Source organism: Megascapheus bottae, unplaced genomic scaffold (genome assembly GCF_031878675.1).
Source record: "Megascapheus bottae isolate mThoBot1 unplaced genomic scaffold, mThoBot2.hap1 HAP1_SCAFFOLD_40, whole genome shotgun sequence".
Classification (NCBI taxonomy): Eukaryota; Metazoa; Chordata; class Mammalia; order Rodentia; family Geomyidae; genus Megascapheus; species Megascapheus bottae.
In genome coordinates, this window is record NW_028327715.1 from 6,899,987 (window position 1) to 6,919,585 (window position 19,599).

General features: G+C 49.0%; 2 protein-coding genes across 2 annotated transcripts; both read left to right on the forward strand.

Moving 5' to 3' along the window:
- The first annotated feature begins 685 nt into the window (after window positions 1–685).
- LOC150039456 (ral guanine nucleotide dissociation stimulator-like) lies at window positions 686–9,467 on the forward strand. Its single transcript, XM_090327839.1, has 6 exons — window positions 686–863; window positions 6,188–6,279; window positions 6,886–7,101; window positions 7,432–7,535; window positions 7,985–8,069; window positions 9,321–9,467. Exons 1-6 carry the CDS (start codon window positions 686–688, stop codon window positions 9,465–9,467), a joined length of 822 nt encoding a protein of 273 aa, XP_090183965.1.
- Window positions 9,468–11,927: 2,460 nt separating this feature from the next.
- LOC150039457 (ral guanine nucleotide dissociation stimulator-like) lies at window positions 11,928–15,440 on the forward strand. The gene is made up of 3 exons (XM_090327878.1): window positions 11,928–12,101; window positions 13,115–13,229; window positions 15,222–15,440. The coding sequence occupies exons 1-3, from the start codon at window positions 11,952–11,954 to the stop codon at window positions 15,380–15,382; spliced, it is 426 nt and encodes a 141-aa protein (XP_090184004.1). The 5' UTR covers window positions 11,928–11,951; the 3' UTR covers window positions 15,383–15,440.
- The last annotated feature ends 4,159 nt before the right edge of the window (window positions 15,441–19,599 follow it).

Sequence of the window (19,599 nt, forward strand, 5' to 3'; positions counted from 1 at the left end):
GTTTGCCCAGTAATGTGACACATAATGCATGTACCTTCTTCTCAAATATTTTTTAAGGAGGTGTAAAATAATGGTTCAATAATTTTAACTCAATCATCTTTTTAAAAATAGTGTTGCAGTTTTGTTGTTTGTATTACTTTTCAAAACTCGATAAGTTTTTGTCCCATGGCACAATTTCTTCTAATACTTCAAATTTAGGCAGACAATATAAAAATAGGCTGCAACTCTGCCCCCTTGCAGGGCATGGTAGTGATTCAACAGCACCTCAAGTTTTGACTACTGTGTGAAACCACTTCACCAATGACAATCCTAAGCAAAGGTTCATGCATGATGCACCACCACACAGAACATTCAGAGAGAGCATTGACTTGGACACAAGAAGACAAAGAGGCTGTCAGGCCGTGGGGCGTGCTTGGAGGGCCTGTGGAGCCAGGCGGGCTGGATGGCCTGGGGGCCTGGGGCGGGGAGGGCTCGGCAGGCTTGGAGCCAAGCATCTTCTCTGGAGGGCTCGGGGTGGGGCGGGGCAGGGTGGGGCGTCCGCCTCGGCCTGGGCACCCGGGGACCAGAGATGGGCACCCAGGGACCGGGGTCGTCCCCCGTCCTCCGCAGCCCCGCCTTCCTCCCCTCCCCCCCCCCGCTCCCCATGAAAACCCAGCTGCGCGTCCCCCCTTGGAGGGCGGCGCCCATGTCGGCTCCGGGGAGCATGGGGGTCGGGGACAGCCGAGCAGGCATGGAGCCAGGCACAGAGCCCAGCGCGGGCGCGGTGCCTGCAGCTGGCATCCCTGGAGCCATGCCCTGCAAGAGCACCAAGTGGCTGCAGGAGGAGCTGGAGGCACGCAGCGGGGCCTCGCTATTGCCCTTTGGTTAATCTCTCTTATTGTTACATTATCCCACTTTGGTACCTGGTGAATTATAAAGATGTTTACTCATTTCTTTGAAATAGGAGGGGAAAAATGAGGTGAGGAGGTGTGGGAGGGAAATGGGGACAAAAACATAAGAAAGGATATCAGTGTGTGAGAAGTAAAGCACCTTCCATCTGGCGAATATCACTGTAACCCCTCTATACAATGAAATAAAAATAAATATAAAATAAAAAATACGTTTTCCTAAAGAACAAAGCATAACAATCTACATCATATAAGGTATGGTGGGACAACACTGAAGTAAGTCAGTCTATATCAATCGAACACCAAGTCTCCATCATTTGTAATAATCAGTAGAAACCTTGGGCTCTCCTAGCAGAGATTTACCATAGAACAAAATCTAGAGACATTAGACCAAATAGTATGACATTAATGCAAGGACCTCCAGGAGAAGGAAACAAAAGCCATATAATGAGTGACTGTTATCCTTAATGTACTATGTTATCTCTCATCTCTTTTGCCATCCCTTGGTTATCTCATATTGTTACAATATTTCACCTTGTTATGTGATATATTTTATATGTGCTTAATTGGATAGGGAAGGAGGGAAGTCAAGATAAGCGGGGGGAGAGTGGGAGGGAAATGGGGACCATGTCATAAGGAAGGGTATCCATGTTTGTGAAGTTATGTACCTTCTATCTGGTGAATATAATGTAACCCTTCTATTAATCACAATAAAAAATAAAAAAATAGCCTGTATCTGTCGATTAAGTCCATTTGGTTCATAGTGCCATTCAATTCTGATGTTTCTTGGTTCATGTTTTGAGTCCAGGAGTGGTCTGGGTATCCAGCCTGTTGGAGACTGAGGCATCACCACACCCAACTAACACTAGGTTGGACTCCATCTGCACTAGCAAATGCAGTGCTGTTTGCTTCATTAGTTTAGATGCACCAACATGAGAGCTACATGTGTAAAAATTGTTAACACTTCTTAAGAGATCATTTTCTTTATTAATCTGAAATGATGTTCCCATGTTTCTTTCAGTTTGTCTCGTAATTTTCATATTCCTTGTCTGTATGTTCAGTGCTTGAAATATAGAGAATCTAGTCTTTGTTTTTTCTGATCTTGTCTGATTGGGATCCTGAAGGCCTCCTGTAGGCATCTCAATGGAAAACTCACTTCACCTGGAGAGTCAGATACCTGTCCCCAAACAATTGAGAACACCCACTGAAAAGGAAAAACGGTTTATATTGCCTCATGGTTCGGGTCAATGTATCTGTTAGCTATATTGCTTTGTGCACAGTACATCAAGATAGCACCATGTAGTTGAAGAGGAGGCCTATGGTATATTTTATATACTTTACTTGTTTAATTGAAATAGAGAAGGAATGGGGAAACACAAATGATTGAGTAGAGATTGCGGGAAGAAAAATGAGAAAACAACATAGGAAGGGGAATCAGTGTTCAAGAAGTTATGTACCCAATGTGTGAAGAATGTAACTGTAATCCCCCATCCATCTCCCTGACATTAGAATACAATTAAAAGGGGAGGCCTAAGTACCTCACAGGGTCTGGAAGAGATACGGAGAGAGGGAGAGAGAGAGAGAGAGACAGAGAGAGAGACAGAGAGAGAGGCAGAGAGAGAGAGAGAGAGAGAGAGAGAGAGAGACAGACAGACAGACAGACAGACAGACAGACAGACAGACAGACAAAGAGAGAGAGAGAGACAGAGAGAGAGACAGAGACAGAGAAAGACAGAAACAGAGACACAAGACCCCCTCATCCCAATATCCCATTTAAGGACACACTCACAGTGACCTAATTTCTTCCCTCACTCCTCAATTACCCCAGTACTGAGGACCAGTGGAAGAACATAGACCTGAGTTCAAACATCTAAGAAAGCACTGGAAAAACTGGATGCCATGTGTTCATGGGCTATATCAGGTCCGTCATGGACGTAGAGAGGAAAAGTATTCCAGACCTGACCAGGCTCATGACAAGCAGCAGAGAGGAGAATCCTAGGGAGTGGAATGGCATCATCACTGCTTGCATTTTCCTCGGCAGGCCACGCGAAGGTCTATGACATAGAGTCCATGAAAGGACCTTCAGATATTGGCCTGTCAGGAAGGTCACGACAACAACAGTGGGTCCAGCAGTTGAAAGGAAAAGGAGATGTGATACACAACAGTGAAAATTCATGATAGAAACCAGGCGCCAATGAGGAACCACTGTACTAATAGCTTCTCAGGGGCTGAGATGTGGAGACTGAGGTTCCAAGCCGTCTCCAGAAGAAAAGTTCCTGACACTCAAAGGTCAAAAGTAGAAGAGTGGCTGAAGTGATAGAGTACCAGCCTGGAGCCAAGAAGCTCAAGGACAGTACCCAGAACCAGAATGTAAGCCTCACAACTGGCACCAGGAAAGAACACAAACATTAACCATTTTATATCTGTCTTCCAAGCTCCATTGGAGGCATAAATAGGAGCATCCCAGTCCAGAGGTCAGTGTGGATGAGGGGACATGAAGGGACAGGTGTCAAGGAATATCATAGGGCCTGGAAATGACATCACCTTTCCAAGCTGAAATACAGTGTCCCCTAACCCACTGCTGAGAGCCACACACTTGGACAAAATCAAATTTTCCTAACTCCATCAGACAGACAGGATTCAGCCAGGCCTCAATCTCAGGGCCCTGTGAGGACGGTCTTGTGGTTGTAGACTGAGAGACTCTGTCAGTGGCCAGAACATACTGGCCTGAGCCTCAGTGCTTTTCTGTTTGCAGCTTGGGACATGGTGGAGTTTAGCCCTGAGGCCTGTCCACCGGGCATCCCATAGAATCTTACATGACTCCTCTCCTTACCATTGCCCTGTTCTATCTCTTTGAAGTCACCAGCTTAGTACACTGGAAATTGTGGTTAAAGGGATACAAGACTGGGCACCAGGAGGCACAGAGCCCATCTGTATCTCCTCTAAGGTGGTGTGGCTGCTGCACCCAGGGCTACCTGGGGAGAGTAGTATTGAACAGTGGCTGAAACTCTGAATGGATGAGGTCATGCTCAGGACTAGCAAGTGGTGAGAAAAGGGGTCATCTGGGGAGAGTGTGTCAGAAGGAAGGGCTCAACTGAAGGGACCTCCACAGATGACCTCACTTCCTTCACAGTGGAACTTAGAACCTTGGTATCCCGGCAGCCACAGTCAACACAAGCCCCCAACTGCTCACTTGTGTGGCTAGCAGACGTTCAGATGTTAGCCCGATTTTTCTCAAATGGGAGAGGCTCCGGCCTCATGGAAGAGTGCAGAGGGTGTCTGGCACAAGTGTGTCCAAACAAGGCCAGTCCTGGCAGAGAAAACTTCTGGGTCACTGTAACCCACAAGTGACAATGGAGGCCGAGGCCAGTAAGTGGCTGGAAAGCCCACCACATCTAAGTCTCCAGTCATTACCAGGGATAGCTGAAGGCAGAGTGAGAGACCCTCGGCCCACAGGATTCTCAAGGGAGAAAAGGCTTGTCCCTTTCCATTGCACATAGGTTGAAGCCCCTCCGGGTCTGGACATGTTTGTAGGGAGAAAGCACAAATAAGCCGCACTGTTGCAAGCCGGATAAAACACAGGAAGAGACAGCCAGTAACTGTGCAATTCCTCCACAGGTTCAGTAGAGGTGAGGCCTTCAAGGACTCCTCTACACAGGATGAAATCCTGCCTTTCTCCAGCCAGGATGGCATGCCACAGGACAAACTCAGAAAGTGAGTGGACTTTGCTCTCAAAGGAGGGCATCTGTGTGCACAGTGGAGCCAGGTTTGAGTGTAGCGTGGTGGGCAAGCTCAGGATCCCAGAGATCTTGACGTCCTCCCCACAGGGTTGAAGTGTGGCATATGTATGCAGGAGGAGGTTGACCCATGACCGACAGTGCTGTTGGGAGAGCTGAGCCCTGTGCCAACCCATCCTCTCCACAGCCCCTGATGCTCAGCCTTGCCTGTCCTCACCATGGCCTCGCAAACAGGATTAGAGCATTGATGTCATGTTTTAGGACTTCTGCTGACCCTAGGAAGGCTGGCAGAGTAGAAGGCCTGGCTGGGTCACCAAGAGAACAGTGAGGTGGGGAGATAGCCCACGTGTGGCTCTTGGAACGGAGGCAGCAGAGTCACCAGTGGATGTGCACCAGCAGCCAGTTCATGCCGGGCATACAACAGACCCCACGGAGACTCCATGCAGTGGGGAGGGACTAGAGAGCTGCAGGAGTATGGGGAGCTCCCTGGAGAGGGGAGAGTTGCTCATCCCATGATTGGGTGCTGGCTCCCTGGAATTCCCTTCAATCCTTCCTTGGTTCCTGAGCACTGTCACTACCTCCACCACCAAAGAAGCTTGGCTTGGGGAGATACTGATGTCCATGTTTCAAATGAGTGCTGAGAGTGTCTGGGGTAGCCGCTGGCCAGGTTTCTGACTCTGCTGCCCCCCATCTGCCCCTAGTGCCCTCTCTTCTATCCTGGACATGTGGCTGGACGAGTACTTGGAGGACTTCTGCCAGCCTGCACACTTTGCCTGCCTCAAGCAGTTGCTGGCTCACCTGAAGAGGCACATAACTGGAACACACGTGGAGAGCCGTGCACAACGGCTCCTGGATCAGATGGAGGCCCAAGAGCCCAGCCAGACACAGCCTGATGGTGTAGAAACTGGGTGGGAAGGCAGAGGAAAGAGGCGGGATGAATGTGGGCCATCAGAGGGTGGAGAAGGCTCTAATATAGGCCTTGTGCCAGGAAGAAGAAAGATGCTGGAACATAGAGACTGTGCAGAAAAGTTGAAAATGAGGATGTGTAGAGGGATCAAGGTTGGGAAGTCAAAGGGAAGAGGGTCTTTATTCTCTTTTCAAACACTCAGGACAAATCCTCATGGAGAGGGCCTTGTCTTCTCCTGCAGCTCTAGCATTAGCCCAGTGTTTGTCTAAGTATAAGAAGAGGGCAGTATTGAGCTCCAAGCTCTGGCGTGCAGCCTAATTGCAGGAACATTACCAGGGTTAGACCAACACCCAAAGTCAGCCTTGACTCTACTGTACCATGAGATGGGAGCAGCAGCATCAGGTGTGGGTGGCAGCCATGTCTTCCCGGGACTCTGAGGCTATGTCACATGCAGTACCAGCCTCCTTTGCTCTGCTGACTGGGAGCCAGTTCGAAACTTGGCCTCATGGCAGCCTCCCAAGGGAGCCTGGAATTCATATCCTGGGAATCAACATCCTGGCCCCTGGTCCATAGCTTGGGTGGGATCCATGAATTTATGGAGAATCGAAATAGAACCTGGCATGCTTTCCTCACAGGATCTTCCTGTCCTCCTTCAGGGAGCACAGGGGAGGGACTGAACAAGGAGAAGATTGAGGTCTTAGATTTCCCTCCCCTGTTGGTGGCTGAGCAGCTCACCAGGATGGACTCGGTGAGGCCCTGGGCAGGGCAGGGTGGACCGGGCTTCCTTCTGTGCATGGCTCCCTTCTCATCAATCTCCTTCCCCTAGAGCACAAGCTTTCATGCAGCCTGAGCTTCACCTTGGCTCACGCTTCCTAGCATCACTCTCTTAAGTGCAGACACTAAAGTGCACATGAGACCTCTGTGTATCCCAGGAGCTATGCGTGGAGAGGTGCAGCCAGAATCGCAGCTCCTCCGCACTTGGCAGGGACCACATGAGCCCAAGCAATTATGAGGATTCTGGTGTGTGTGCCAGAGCCTAGTGCAGAAAATAGAAAGTGCTACAGAAGCAGCATCAGTGGATATGAACCAAAGGACAGGCATGGGGTGACTTGGGGAGGGCAGAAATTCGGCCTAGGCCAAGGAGGAAGAGTCACATTGCACAGCAGACCCTGACATGAGGTAGGGACACTCAGGTGCCCTCCAGGGTTGCGAAGCGGCATGACATCCCTACAAACCCATGCCCAAGCCTCAGAGACCCCTACACAGCCAGAGTTCTCAGCCCAACTACGGGACCCAATCTGAGGCTGGGCACTGTGCTGTGTGCCAGGCAATGAGACACTCCTTCCTTTGGCAGGAGCTGTTCCTGAAGGTGGTGCCCCACCACTGCCTGCATTCTGCCATTTCCCAGAAGGACAGACACGACATGGAGAACTTGGCCCCCACCATCCGGGCCACCTTCACACAGTTTGACCAGGTGTTCTCCTGCGTGCTCACCACCTGCGTAGGGGACCACAGCATGCAGCCCTGCTCCAGGGAAAGGGTGCTAGAGCACTGGATCTCGGTGGCCATGGTAAGACACAGCTGCTGCCTAGAAACTCTCCCTTCAGGGTCTTATGTTCTGAGATGTGCCAATGTGCTCAGAGCCCTGTGTGGACTTCAGGGCCTCCTGCCCAGGGCCATCTTGTCTGGACTCCCACATACCACACATGCAATGGTGCTCACTCCTTCCTCATACTCAGGACTCAGGGGCAACTTCACCCAGGCCTGGTCAGCCCTCTCTCCCCTCTGAAGCCCTGTAAGCAGCTCCCCAGAATCCTTGTACTGACCCTGGCTTAGCCCAGCCAGCAAGGCATCAGGTGGCAGCAGTAGCATGCAAGGCTCACACCCCCTTCCCATGCAGGAATGCAGAGTCCTCAGGAACTTCTCCTCCCTCCATGCCATCCTCTCTGCTCTGCACAGCAGAGCCATCCAGCGCCTGGACAGCACATGGCAAGAGGTCTCCAGGTGGGTCCTTCTCTCCACAGAAGCTGTGCACACACAGGGATTAGCCAGCTTCACCACCAGCCCCAGAGCCAAGCCTGTATGACCTGGGCTGCTAGCCAGGAAAACAGGGACAGTGCCTGCATTATGCCTGTTCATGCACCGGCAAATGTTCAGTGCAATGTCTCACTGAAGCTGGACAGAGACCCAGAGGAGCTGTCCAGGATTTCTGTGGTAATTCTACATTTCTGTCCAAAGGAAATCCAAGCACAGTTGTCTAATACAACTGGGCTGGACTCCACTGGGACAGGAAGAAGAAATTGCTTCCAGCTCCTGGGTCCTTGGGAGCTTCATGCAATCATTTGAAAACCTCCTGTTCAGGCAACTTGCAGGCCTGGCTCTAAAAGAAAACCCAGCCTGTCTCCCTTCTCTCTCACTTTCCCATTTCTCACTTCTCTCTGTCCCTCCTACAGAGACAGCATGCAGATTTATGAGAAACTCTCAGAGATCATTTCTCCTTCATGCTCTTACTTCCGGACCAAAGTGCTACTCTTTCAGGTAGAGAGAAAGGGGTCAGAAAGAACAGGGCTAAGAAGGCAAAAGTGGGATCCAGTTCCAAAAAGAAATGCTTTCCCGTTTTTTTTTTCTCTCCATTCTGGATCTTGAACTCAGGGCATGGCTGTTGTCCACCGTTTTTAATACTCAGTGCTCTTCATTTTCAGTCCCAAGCCCACTCCATGTTTGGAGTTGATTGTAATTCACAGACTCAGTGACTGTGGATTGAACTGGGATCCCCCGATCTCAGGCTCTTGAGTACCTGGTATGTAAGTCAGCTGCACTGCTCAGGAGTGAGTTGCTCTGCCATGGGATATTTCAGAGCTGTCCTTTAGCCAAACAGACATAGCACACACTTGGTTTGGATCTTAACATTCAGAGCCAGGATGTCTACCTGAAGGAACTGGGTCTCTCTGTTCTCCCTAGAGCAAATGCTGCTCACCGCCATACAAACACAGAGAAGGACTAGACAGGGGAACTGAAGGTGGCTGGGGGTTTTCTTGACATGGGAGGCCAGGCACTGCTCACTAAGTCCTCAAATCTCAGCTGGACATGACTGCGAGCCCTAACCTTGACACTCAACCATGAAACCCCGCAAGTGAACTAGTCACTCCGATAGAGACACCCACACAAATCAAGAAAGGAAAAGATGTATCTACCTCTACATTCCAACATACTGAGCTCCTTCACACACAATTCCAGAAGCCTCAGTGGGAAGGGCTACAGACTGCACTCCTCAATGCCTTGACCCGCTTATCCACTACAGTATATCTGGGGAACTCCCCACCCAGATGCATAGAGTAAGATTTCTGCCAGGACACAGACACATAGGGAAGAGCTTTGTAGGAAAGAAACTTTCTCATGATTCAGCGCCCCTCCCCTAGGTGAGGAAATCCAGAATTTTTTTTTTAGGAAGTTAGCTGAAAGTCCATAATCCTCTCCCTCCTGGACTATTCTACCCTCCGGCCCATGACAATTATGGGAGCACTCACTGACTGCACCCTGCTCACAGAGTTAGAGTGTCTCTTCTATGATTGCCTACAGTGAAGTGGACAGGCCACCATCCCTTCCTATTCCTCGGTCCCCTCCTGTCACCTATGAAGACTGAGGAATTTGGATGATTGATGAGACAATGAGGAGAAAGAAGTTTCCAGGAGTCCAGAGAAGGCATTGGCACAGAGACTCAGGGCAGCACCAACATTGGGAGAAACCAGTGGATCCCATAGCGCTCAGAGGAACGTCATTTATTTGCAGAGTTTGCAGATGACGAAGCAGGCAGAGAGAGGCCAGTTCAGAGCATGGCATCCCTCAGATCTGCTGAGGCAGAGAATTAACCAGAACAAAGCAGCAGGTGGCACTAGCTTTGGCACCATCCATGCTCAGGTCAGGGACAAAGGTTGAGTGGACACATGTCTCAGGAGTTCTGCTCTCCATTGTGACAGGAGCCTGGTGACTTTGCCCCCAAGGAGAAGAAGGCCAAGAGAGGCCAGAGGCAGGCTGAGGACATGGTGAGTGACTGTGTCCTGAACGCACCAAGAGTGCCTGTAAGAGAAGAGAAGAGAGGTCTGCTTGCTCATCTTACCTCTTGTTCCCCTGCCTGAAATAACTCCATACACATGGGATTTGATTCTTATAATCCCTTGTCCTGAGTGGCTGCCAGAGACAAAGGAGGAGGAGAAGCCAGAGCATGGCAAAGCCTGTGTGGCAGGTGGCCTTCAGAGGCTCCTTAACTTGGGGAGGTGTCAATGCCACCCTTATACTGTTTATTATCCCAAGTGCAGAGAAGGGGCTCTAACAGATTGGCCAGAACAGGTGACTCTGATAAGAAAGGCCCTGTGAGGATGGAGGCTGTCTGGGGAGGCCTACAATGGGGTCCTAGGCCATGGCACATCAACCCATCCAATTCCACAGGTTCACATCAAGGGCACCGTGCCCTACCTGAAAACTTTCCTGGGAGACTTCCAAATGATTGACACGGCCTTTAGGGACTTCCTGGATGTGAGTAGTCTGGGCATCACTGAGCTGCTGGGGTTGGGACAGAAAGTCTCCTGCTGTGTGCTGAGTTATGGCACAGTGAAGAGTTTCTTAAGATAACACTGCATCCATCTTAAGAAGGGACATCCAGAGCTGCTGGGATAGGGAGCTAGGGCACATAGCACAACTGGGACTCAAGTTCCTCTGGGCACAGTGGGCAGTTGGGATCAGTGGAAAACAAAGGACAGGCCAAGCAAGCACCAGTGAGTCCGGCTCAGCTGAGCCCTCAGTCACCCCACCCCATGTCCTCAAAAGGTTTGGACAAGATGATCCCAGAACCTCTTTGGAGATGTGTCCAGGTCCCATCTAGGACTTGGTTCACAGGCACATGTAGATGCCCTCTGTCCCATGGAAGAGGACCAGCCCCTGACAGGGAGGACTGAAGGGAGGAAGGGTGGGGTTCTCCTCACATTGTTCTCTGCCTTCTAGGAGGGAGTCATCCATTTGGAGAAATTAAGAAAGGTGAGTTTCAGGTGCCCTCCTGGCTGGCTGGGGACCAGCAGCAGAGTCAGCTTCAGTCACCATGACGGGTAGGGAAATTTGGTTCAGAGTGCAGATCTTTCCTGACGACAGGGTTGGGATGTGAAGTGGGAGAGGAGAGCTTCCTGTGAATGCGTGTGGACACAGTTGTGAGAGCCACAGCACCCTGATGCACTGAGGCTTCCCAGAGCAAAGCCTGGTGAATGCTCTTCCCCTGGGCATCACAGCACAGCCCTCCACTTACCTCATGCTCTCCCTGGCCAGGAATATGCAATCATGGAGCAACTGAAGCAGCTACAGGCAAGCTGCAGCTATGAACACATCACCCCAGACGAGAAGTTTCTAGGCTGGTTCAGAGACCTGGAGAGGATCAGCGAGGAGGCCAGGTGAGCTGGGAGGCACTAGCACAGGGAGAGTCGCCTGTCACTGGGATGTGGTGCCATCCTGAGTGTCACATGTCTGGACTTGAGGACTTACACTCCCTAGGGGCAGTGACCAGGTGGGTGGCAGGCTCAGAACTGAAGCAGAATCTGGGAGGTCCCAAGCTTCAATTTGGTCAGCTCACCTCACACCCCTTGCCTAGCTATGACCTGTCATATACACTGGAGCCTCCGGGACAGAATGACACTGCAAGCCCTCCGACCAAGAAGCGCTTCAGCATCTGGAAGGCCTGGAAGAAGTAAGGACCTGGCCACTGATGGGCAAGAACCAGGGAAGATGATGGGATGGGTGTGGGAATGAGACAGGCTGTGGATGAGACATTTCCATTGAGAAGCCAGGTCTGGCACTCAGTTCTCTGGGGTGTCTGCCCCTCTGCTTACACTGAGTTCTGTCTCTGTGATTCATCCATCACATAAGGGAATGGGAAAATGTTAACTGACCCAGATCATGGAGTGGAGATTCAGGTCCCCAGTGTTTGAGGTCGAGGGTCTTGTGTGTGTCCTGAGAGAAGTTCCTAAAGTAAGCTGACCCCTCTCTAAAGCCACCAGACCCAGAGTGCTGCAATTAGTACCAGTGGCAGCTCCCAGTTGAAGTGGATGGATCAGGACAAGAGTGGCCCTGAGATGAGCAGCACAAACACCACTGCAGTGCAGTCAGACAGCAATGTGCAGTCAGCTCCCTCCTCCAGCTCCTACCCAGAGCTCATCAGGAGCATCTCACAAACATCCTCAGGAGACCCGAAAAAGGTGACTTCCTGTCTTGCCCATAGTCCTCTTTCCACTGCCTGAGAGGAAAGCCCTAGACCTGGTTGGAAACCTGGACTTCTCCTGATGTTGCTGTCATCCACAGGTCCAGGGATCCTCCTCCCGGTCCACTGGGATGACCAGCTTGGCCTCTGCAAGCCAATCCTCACCCACAGACACCAGCACAATGGACACCAATTCAGCCAACACTCACAGCGGCACCTCAGGGCAGAGTAGTGACAGCTCATCCGTGCCTCCCCATCTCAGGCTGGGAGACTCGTGTATCATCAGGGTGGTGCTGCCTGTGGAAAACAGACGTCTATGCAGAAGCATTGAGGTGAGTTGGGCGGCTGCATTTCCTTCTGCTCTTCTGACCTAAAAAAGAGGGAGGGAAAATTATGCCCAGTCTCCAGGCAAGAATAGCTCCTCAGGCAGGGTCAGTGAGGAGTCCCGAGAGGAAGAATGCGGACAAAGATTGGGGAAATCCTAGGCTCTGGAGGGCATAGTTTAGATACTTCACTTTCCCCAGGAAACAACCTGAAGGCTGGTGTTTGATCACAAGATTAGTAGTGAATGAACACGATTGCCAGTTGAGACTGTTTACTGTCTCAGAGACAATCCTCGCACATTACTTAGCAGGCTCTTCTGACAATCACATCTGGGTTGGAGGACAGCGAGACATAGGGATCCTATGTTCTGGGAAGATGAGGAATGTCTAAGGCAGGGTGCTGCAGATGATGGAGCTAAAAGATCTGCTCACAAGTAAACTCCTCACAGGAGAGACAGATGTCTGCTCTTCTAGCTACTCAACTGGGCAGATGACGTTCAGAGCCCCTCCTTCCTCATGCTGGGTCTGGTCTCTGCATCTGGTTCAGTCCTCTCACCAACAGGAAGGAGAATGGGTGTCATGAGCAGTCATCTGGGGAGGCAACAACTTCCTCTCTCCTGGACTCTCAGTGTTAGGGGAGTTGATCAAGGGTCCACGTGGTGTCGTTCATCACTGCATCCTCCAACTCACCCCAGACCTGGCTAGGAGCAGGCACTGGGCACTTGGCTGGCTCCTCCCCTGCCTGGGGTTTCTGGAGTTTATTGTGTATTCCACTAAATCTCAGGGGCCCACACCTGGAAAGCAGATCTAGGAACAGCTGGTAAACTCTACAAAGAACACTAAATAACCAACTTCAATGCATGGACTCCTCTTCAGGAAGGAAGGGTTAAAACACACCCATGACACCCCATGGCATTTCTCATGTTTAACACTGAGATGGTTCCACCGAAGTCCTGGATACTGACTTCAGGGAGGGACCCCTGGGACCCAGTTCTCAGGGCCTGTTTCCTGATCCAACCCAGGTGACCAACCAGGAGAAGACCCGAGATGTCATCGTGAAAGCTATGAAGAAATTCCAGGTGCGTGGATACAAGCCAGAAGACTTAGAGCTGGTGCAGATCATCACACAGGATCAAAGTGAGTCCTAAAACAATAGCTAGGACAGGCAAATAAGTAAGTTGGCAGGGGCCCAGGAGTTTGGACCGGTGGTAGAGAGCCATCTAGAATGCAAGAACACCAGAGTTCGATTCCTTGGAAATATATGCATAGGCAAAACAAAAAAAAAGAAAAAAAGCCAGAAGTGGTGCTGTTAGAACTCTAGCCTTCAGAAAGCCCCAAGGCAGTACTCAGGCCCTGACTTCAGCCCCAAGGTCTAGCAAAAAAAGAAGAGGTTTGGCAGGAGAGAGTGTCCTCACCCACCAACCCCTCCATCAGGGTATGGCAGCATAAGGGCAGCCTTAGACACCAGGCCCAAGCCAGCCCTGGTTGCTGCACAGCTATTGCCCTCATGGACATGCTTGTTCTTGCCCTGTCTGAGGAGGAAGTAGCCAGTGCAGAGACCATCCGTGAGGACTGGAGACAATACAGCTCATAGGACAGAATGGCTGGCTTGCTCACCAGAACGGACTTTGTCATTCTCCAATGTAAACACATGGCTTCAGAAAATACCTGACACTTGAGTGTCACTCAGTTGTAACGTGTGTGCCGAGAATTCCTGAGACCCTTGCATTGTTCCCACACCATTAAAACTATGCCTCCAAACATTACTCACCCTATATCATGGACTAATGCAAGCCCTGAAAGAGCTATTGAGAACTCATGGGCAACTTCCCAATATTCTCTACCTATGTGTTTTTCTTCCAAATGAGTTAGAAGCCAGGTGCCTAGGACTCAGCCTACAAACCCAGTTCATTAGGAGGTTCACCTCAGGCTCTAGGTTCGAGGTCAGCCTGGGTTAGAAGTCTCTGATTCTCTTTCTTCTATCAACCACAGTAAAAGCAGGAAAAATCATATGGCGCCAGTGGCACAACACTTATCTTGAACAAACAGGTCAGGGGGAGAACCGAGTCACTGAGTTAGATAAGTGAGCCAAAAGTTGACTTACTCATAAAAGATATAAGTTGAAAAGGTAGACAAAAGTTTAGGTAGATGAGACAGACAGAGAGACAGGGATAGGGACAGAGACTGAAGTAGCCAAAGAGACAGGGACAGGCTGGGAATTTGGCTTAGTGGTGGAGTCCTTGTCTTGCATGCACTAAGACCTGGGTTTGATTCCTCAGTACCACATATACATAGAAAAAAGCCAGAAATGGTGCTGAGGCTCAAGTGATAGAGCTCTAGCCTTGAGAAAGCCCAAGGACAGTGGTCAGGCCCTGAGTTCAAGGGCCAGGACCGGCAAGAAAAAAAGAGACACAGACAGACTCACAGATGGTAAGAGGAGTCAGACTCATGCAAGACTCATGGGACTCAAATGATAATGAGCCACAGTGGTGTTGCTGTCTTGTCTTTGCAATGAGGTGCAGAATCTGTCCAGTTCTTTGTGAGGTTGACCAGCACTGATCACAGATTACAAGTTCCATGCAGGATGTGTTCTGAATTCCTTCCTACCTTGTGACCATTCCCACTATGCTGGCAGCATGGGGTTTTCCCTCTCACAGCATAGGGTTTTCCTCTCACAAAGAGTGCAGGATACAGGAGATTGGGGAGAAATTGAAGGCCAAAGGCAGGACTTACAGTCTACTTGGGGCACATGGTCTTAGAGGACCCTGGAACTCACTGCAAGAAGCCTGAATTAGGCCTTGCTTTTTGTGGTCCTGAGGGTCCATGTTTGTAGGACAATCTTAGGAGAGCTGGTTTGCACATTGCAAAGCCTGTTGTGTCTGTGATGCTGATAAGGCAGCAGCGAGGTCAGAAAGGGATTGGCTTGTGCCTCCTTCACCCTGACCTGGCAGGACCTGAAGTCCAAAGTTGTCCTCTGAGAAAGGAGTTTTCAGCAGTTCTTTCGCATGCAGGAATCAGAGATTGGAGGCATTCGGGGTCCTAACCCACAGTTGATCTCTAAGTGCATGGGAATGGCAGTGGTCTCAGCCCCAGGTTGGACAGCTAAGGTTTGTGTCCCTCTTCCACCAGAGCTGAGGATTCCTGATGATGCCAACGTTTTCTATGCCTTGAAGACTATGGACGTCTACCATGTGGTGCTGCGGAAGTACACCTTCCCCCGGAGGACACCTGCCAAGCAGAGATCCAGCTTCAGCCTCTTCCACAGGAAGAGGAGGGGAAGCAAGGCTTAAGGAGAGCTCCACGTGCGCATGCCTCCCTGGGTCCTACTGACCATGATGACTTGAGTGGCCCTGGCCACCCTGCACTCCAGCCCAGGATACCCACACTCCACCTACAAAACCACCCTGCTGTGCCCAGGCTACTTGCATTAGCCAAACTCCCCCTTCCCTCCTTGGACTCCCTGAGTGCCTCAGGCACCCTGTGCCATCACAGGACAACTGTACCCACCACACTATCACCTGACATTTTGGACTCTATTACAGGTCATCACCACTTGTGCACTTGGCTCTTCCACTCCCAAAATCATAGTTCTGTTCTTCAAAGATTCACCAAAGGACAATTCGCGACCCTCAGCCTTTCTAATCTTTGTTAGGCTACACCAAAATCCAAGCCTCTGCCATGAGGCTTGATTGAGACTCATCAAGTGATGGAAACCACACACTGCAGAGCTGTGGTGTGGAGGAAAATGCCTCAGAACTCATTCTTACATACACATGCAGACTCATTGGCCCATTATTCGCGTCAAGGTCATGCAAACACCATTTCACAGAGCAGTACCACAGACATTGGAGACCACTGAAGATTGGAATTTCAGGAAGCATGGGCCCTTGCTCTGTATATGATTTATTTACAATGAATATTTGTGTACATGCCAGAAAGTAAAAATACTAATGGGACTGGAGGGGTTTTTTAGAAAGTTAAGTTAGATTTGAATGTTCACATTTAATTACAGTTCTTGTTCTCTGCTCTGGTTCTTGTGCTTTTCTTCTTTTATCTGTATGTTACAGAGACAGTCTTCCATCTGACAGGATGGAAGATATTTATAACAAAATTTAAATACACATCAGACTGTTTAACCAATTTACCATCTATTACTTTGGGGTTTGTTCTGAAAAACACCAGCTCCTGCTCAGTATTTAACTCAGGCAGATGGACTCTGAACAAAGGCTTATCCAATTTCCCTGAAACAGATGCAAATCATCAGTCATATCAGTTTTCCTTGACACAAAATGTGACAAGCTACTGCCTTCATTTCTCTTGTCAGGGGGGGCAGGCCTGGGCACTGTCCTTGGGCTTTCTCAAGGCTAGAGCTCTACCACTTGAGTCACAGCACCACTTCCACCTTCTTTCTATGTATGTGGTACTGAGGAATCGAACCCTGTTCTTCGTGCATGCTTAGGCAAGCACTCTACCACTAGACCAAACTCCTATCCCTGCTTCAGTTTTGTCCATGGAGAAATAGATTCAGATGTAAGAACTGGACTAAAAGTAGGTCCTTCCAAGAATCACTAATGGGAAGGAAATGAAGAAAATGAGAGAGAGAGAGAGAGAGAGAGAGAGAGAGACAGAGAGACAGAGAGACAGAGAGAGACAGAGAGAGAGAGACAGAGAGAGAGACAGAGAGAGAGAGACAGACAGACACAGAGACACAGAGACAGACAGACAGAGAAAGAGAGACAAAGAATTATTCTGGGACATATCTCAGAGTTGACCCATTAGAGGAGTAAGGAAGCTGGGATATTTTATGCACTAGCTCATATTCATTATTGTTTAAGGGCTGTCATGGAGCTTTAATGCCTAAGGGACTTTCAGATTGCCCCTTACATAGGCTGAGCATGCTACTATACGTAAAAAAAAATGTCCACAGGCAAAGAGTGACAGTAATTTGCAGAAAGAAGCCACCTGTGCATAGGGAAATGACATGATGAAGACATGTGGAGGGATGGCAACCATGTTGGTTCACAAATAACTCAATTAGAGCATTCCTGTAAGAGGGTGCAAAAGCAGTGACTCTCCATGCAAGGGTCATGTGTGGAGTGAGGCACTAGTTACTCAGTTAAGTTAAAATCAGCTGAATTGAGGCATTATAATGACTGTATTGCTAGCTACCTGGGAGGTGGACTCTGGGAGAATGGTAGCTTGCAGCTATTCTGAGTATGTAGGTTTATGAGACCTCTTCTTTAATACATAGCTGACTGTGGAGACTTCTGCCTATCATCTTAGCACACGAGGCTAAGATGGAGAGGTTTGTGATTCCAGGACACTCTAGGCACATGGTAAGCAGGTTAGGCCCATGGTCCGTTTGCTCTCTGGAATACTTGTTCAACTCTGCTAGCCTGGAGTTAGCTGGAGATGACATGGATAATGAGTGTTTATGGCTTTGCTCCAATAACAATGTATTTGCAACAATAATAATAAAACAAGGTTGTGGGTAGATTTGGTCTGTAGGCCATTGTTTTTCACTGCTGATCTAGATAGGAGTTTTCTAAGTAGAAGTCCACTCAACACTTCTTTCTTTTCCTTAGTTAAAAACAATTCTTACTTTTATCTGGGTCACTGTATAACTAGATACAGCTAAACTCTGATCAATGAAGTGGGAATATTTAGTGACAAATTCTGGAAAAAGATTTAAGAGAGAACAGGCAGGATAGATAAGGCCTTTGCCATCTTCCTATCTGGCTGCCTGTAACTCTGATCTGATGGTCGTGATGACGAGGGTGATCACCAATAGGAACGGTAATTAAGAACCCCAAGGGAGGCCACCCCTCTCGTGGCCCTTTCATTCCCTGCAATATGCTCCTCATCTACCCTGAGACAAGCTGGCCAACAGACATCCCAACTGGAGCCAAAAGGAAACAAAAAAAAGAAAGGGAAGGCAAGCAATTTCCTTCCAAGGACTTGTCCCAGAGGTTGTGAATGTTTCGATGACATTCTGTTGGAGGAAACGTAGTCACCTGGTCACATCTAGCTTCAGGAGAGGCTGAAATATTGGCACGGGCTGGGAAGCCAGGTGCCCACCTAGTTCTAATGCTACTATGAAGAATTAATGATGCTTTAAAAAAAGAATTAGGGATGTTTAAATTTTATTTCCACACAAGGGACACACACACACACACACACACACACACACACACACACACACACATCAGGTCAAATCTGATATGCAATGAAAACAGCTCTGTCTACTACCATTTTACAACATAGCTGTGGAAACAATTTTAAAGATCCATGCTTGCTCCACGAAAGAGTATCTTAGTCAAACTACGTATGTGTCCATTCTAAAAGGTCCCTGACCCTGCTATGCAGCTTTTCTGTCATTAGATAGAGAAAAACAGAGTCTATGGATAGTAATAAACTGGATGTTTAAAAATGCAGAAAATAGAAAACCTACTCTGAAGTGTAGCTGTGACCTAATATTTGAGCTCCAACTAATATGAATATAAATTGATCAAATGTCAAAGGAAATATGAGAACCCTTGGGTGCCTGAAAGTTTGGTTTAAAAAAATCCTCTCATCTGTCTTTATTATTCCCTTTGACCAACATATCAATGACACCTTAGTAGAGGATATAGGATAAACAGAGCCAAACATGCATGAACTGGGAAAAATGAAGACATGAGAAAAGCCACTTAGAGCATTTAATAGACAATACAACGTAAGGCAGGCACCAGTGCCTCACACATGTAATCCTTCCTAAGCAGGAAGCTGTGATATGAGGACTGCAGTTCTAAGCCAGCCAAGGATAAGGAAAGCCTATGAGACTCAGTTCCATGCCTTCTGCCCCCAACACCATTTTTTTCTATTCTCCTGGCATCCCCCTGACTTCGTGGAAATGGCTTACTCTTGTTTGTGCTCATTCATGCCCTGTCTCGTCTTTATAATTTGACTGGCTGCCCTTTCCCCAGAGGGCATCCAGAAACTGGCTGGCCTTTGGCATCTGTTCAGCTGAAATTCAGCTGAGAACTTTCCAGATGCAGCATTACCACTATCCTCTCTAGAAAGCTGTCATTTGGTGCTGGCAACACCTCAGGTCAGCTGTCCCGTGGCCTGCTTCTCAGCCGTTCCACTTTACTGGAGAACCACAAATAGTAAAATGAAGCCAGGAATCACTTCATCCCTTGCAGAACAGGTATTGGTCACCAGTGGCCTCTGGTCAGGATCTCAGATGCTCCAAGCATTGAATTGCAAGGACCCAGTGTAGTCTAACCCTTAACGTGAGGGCAGAGAGAGGACACTGTGCTGCAAGCCAGCAGAAGGCAGAGCCAGGTACAGAAATCCTGGGAGCTTCAGTACTTACTTACAGGTACTTGTTTACCTTACTGCAATGCAATGAATCATCTAGATGAGGTAGGTGGCCTACTGCTCAGTTGTCCTCTAACTTCATTAGCCTTTACAAACCCATTCTCCTGTTCCATGAGAGATGACAAATCAATGTTATTAACTGAAA

Bases quoted from the DNA above. Each gene is read 5' to 3' on its own strand.
- LOC150039456 (XM_090327839.1), top strand. From the start codon at position 686: ATGTCGGCTCCGGGGAGCATGGGGGTCGGGGACAGCCGAGCAGGCATG. The intron at 864-6,187 runs GTTAATCTCTCT...GTCCTCCTTCAG, and splicing joins GGCCTCGCTATTGCCCTTTG to GGAGCACAGGGGAGGGACTG. The intron at 7,536-7,984 runs GTGGGTCCTTCT...TCCCTCCTACAG, and splicing joins ACATGGCAAGAGGTCTCCAG to AGACAGCATGCAGATTTATG.
- LOC150039457 (XM_090327878.1), top strand. From the start codon at position 11,952: ATGGACACCAATTCAGCCAACACTCACAGCGGCACCTCAGGGCAGAGT. The intron at 12,102-13,114 runs GTGAGTTGGGCG...GATCCAACCCAG, and splicing joins GTCTATGCAGAAGCATTGAG to GTGACCAACCAGGAGAAGAC. The intron at 13,230-15,221 runs GTGAGTCCTAAA...CTCTTCCACCAG, and splicing joins GATCATCACACAGGATCAAA to AGCTGAGGATTCCTGATGAT.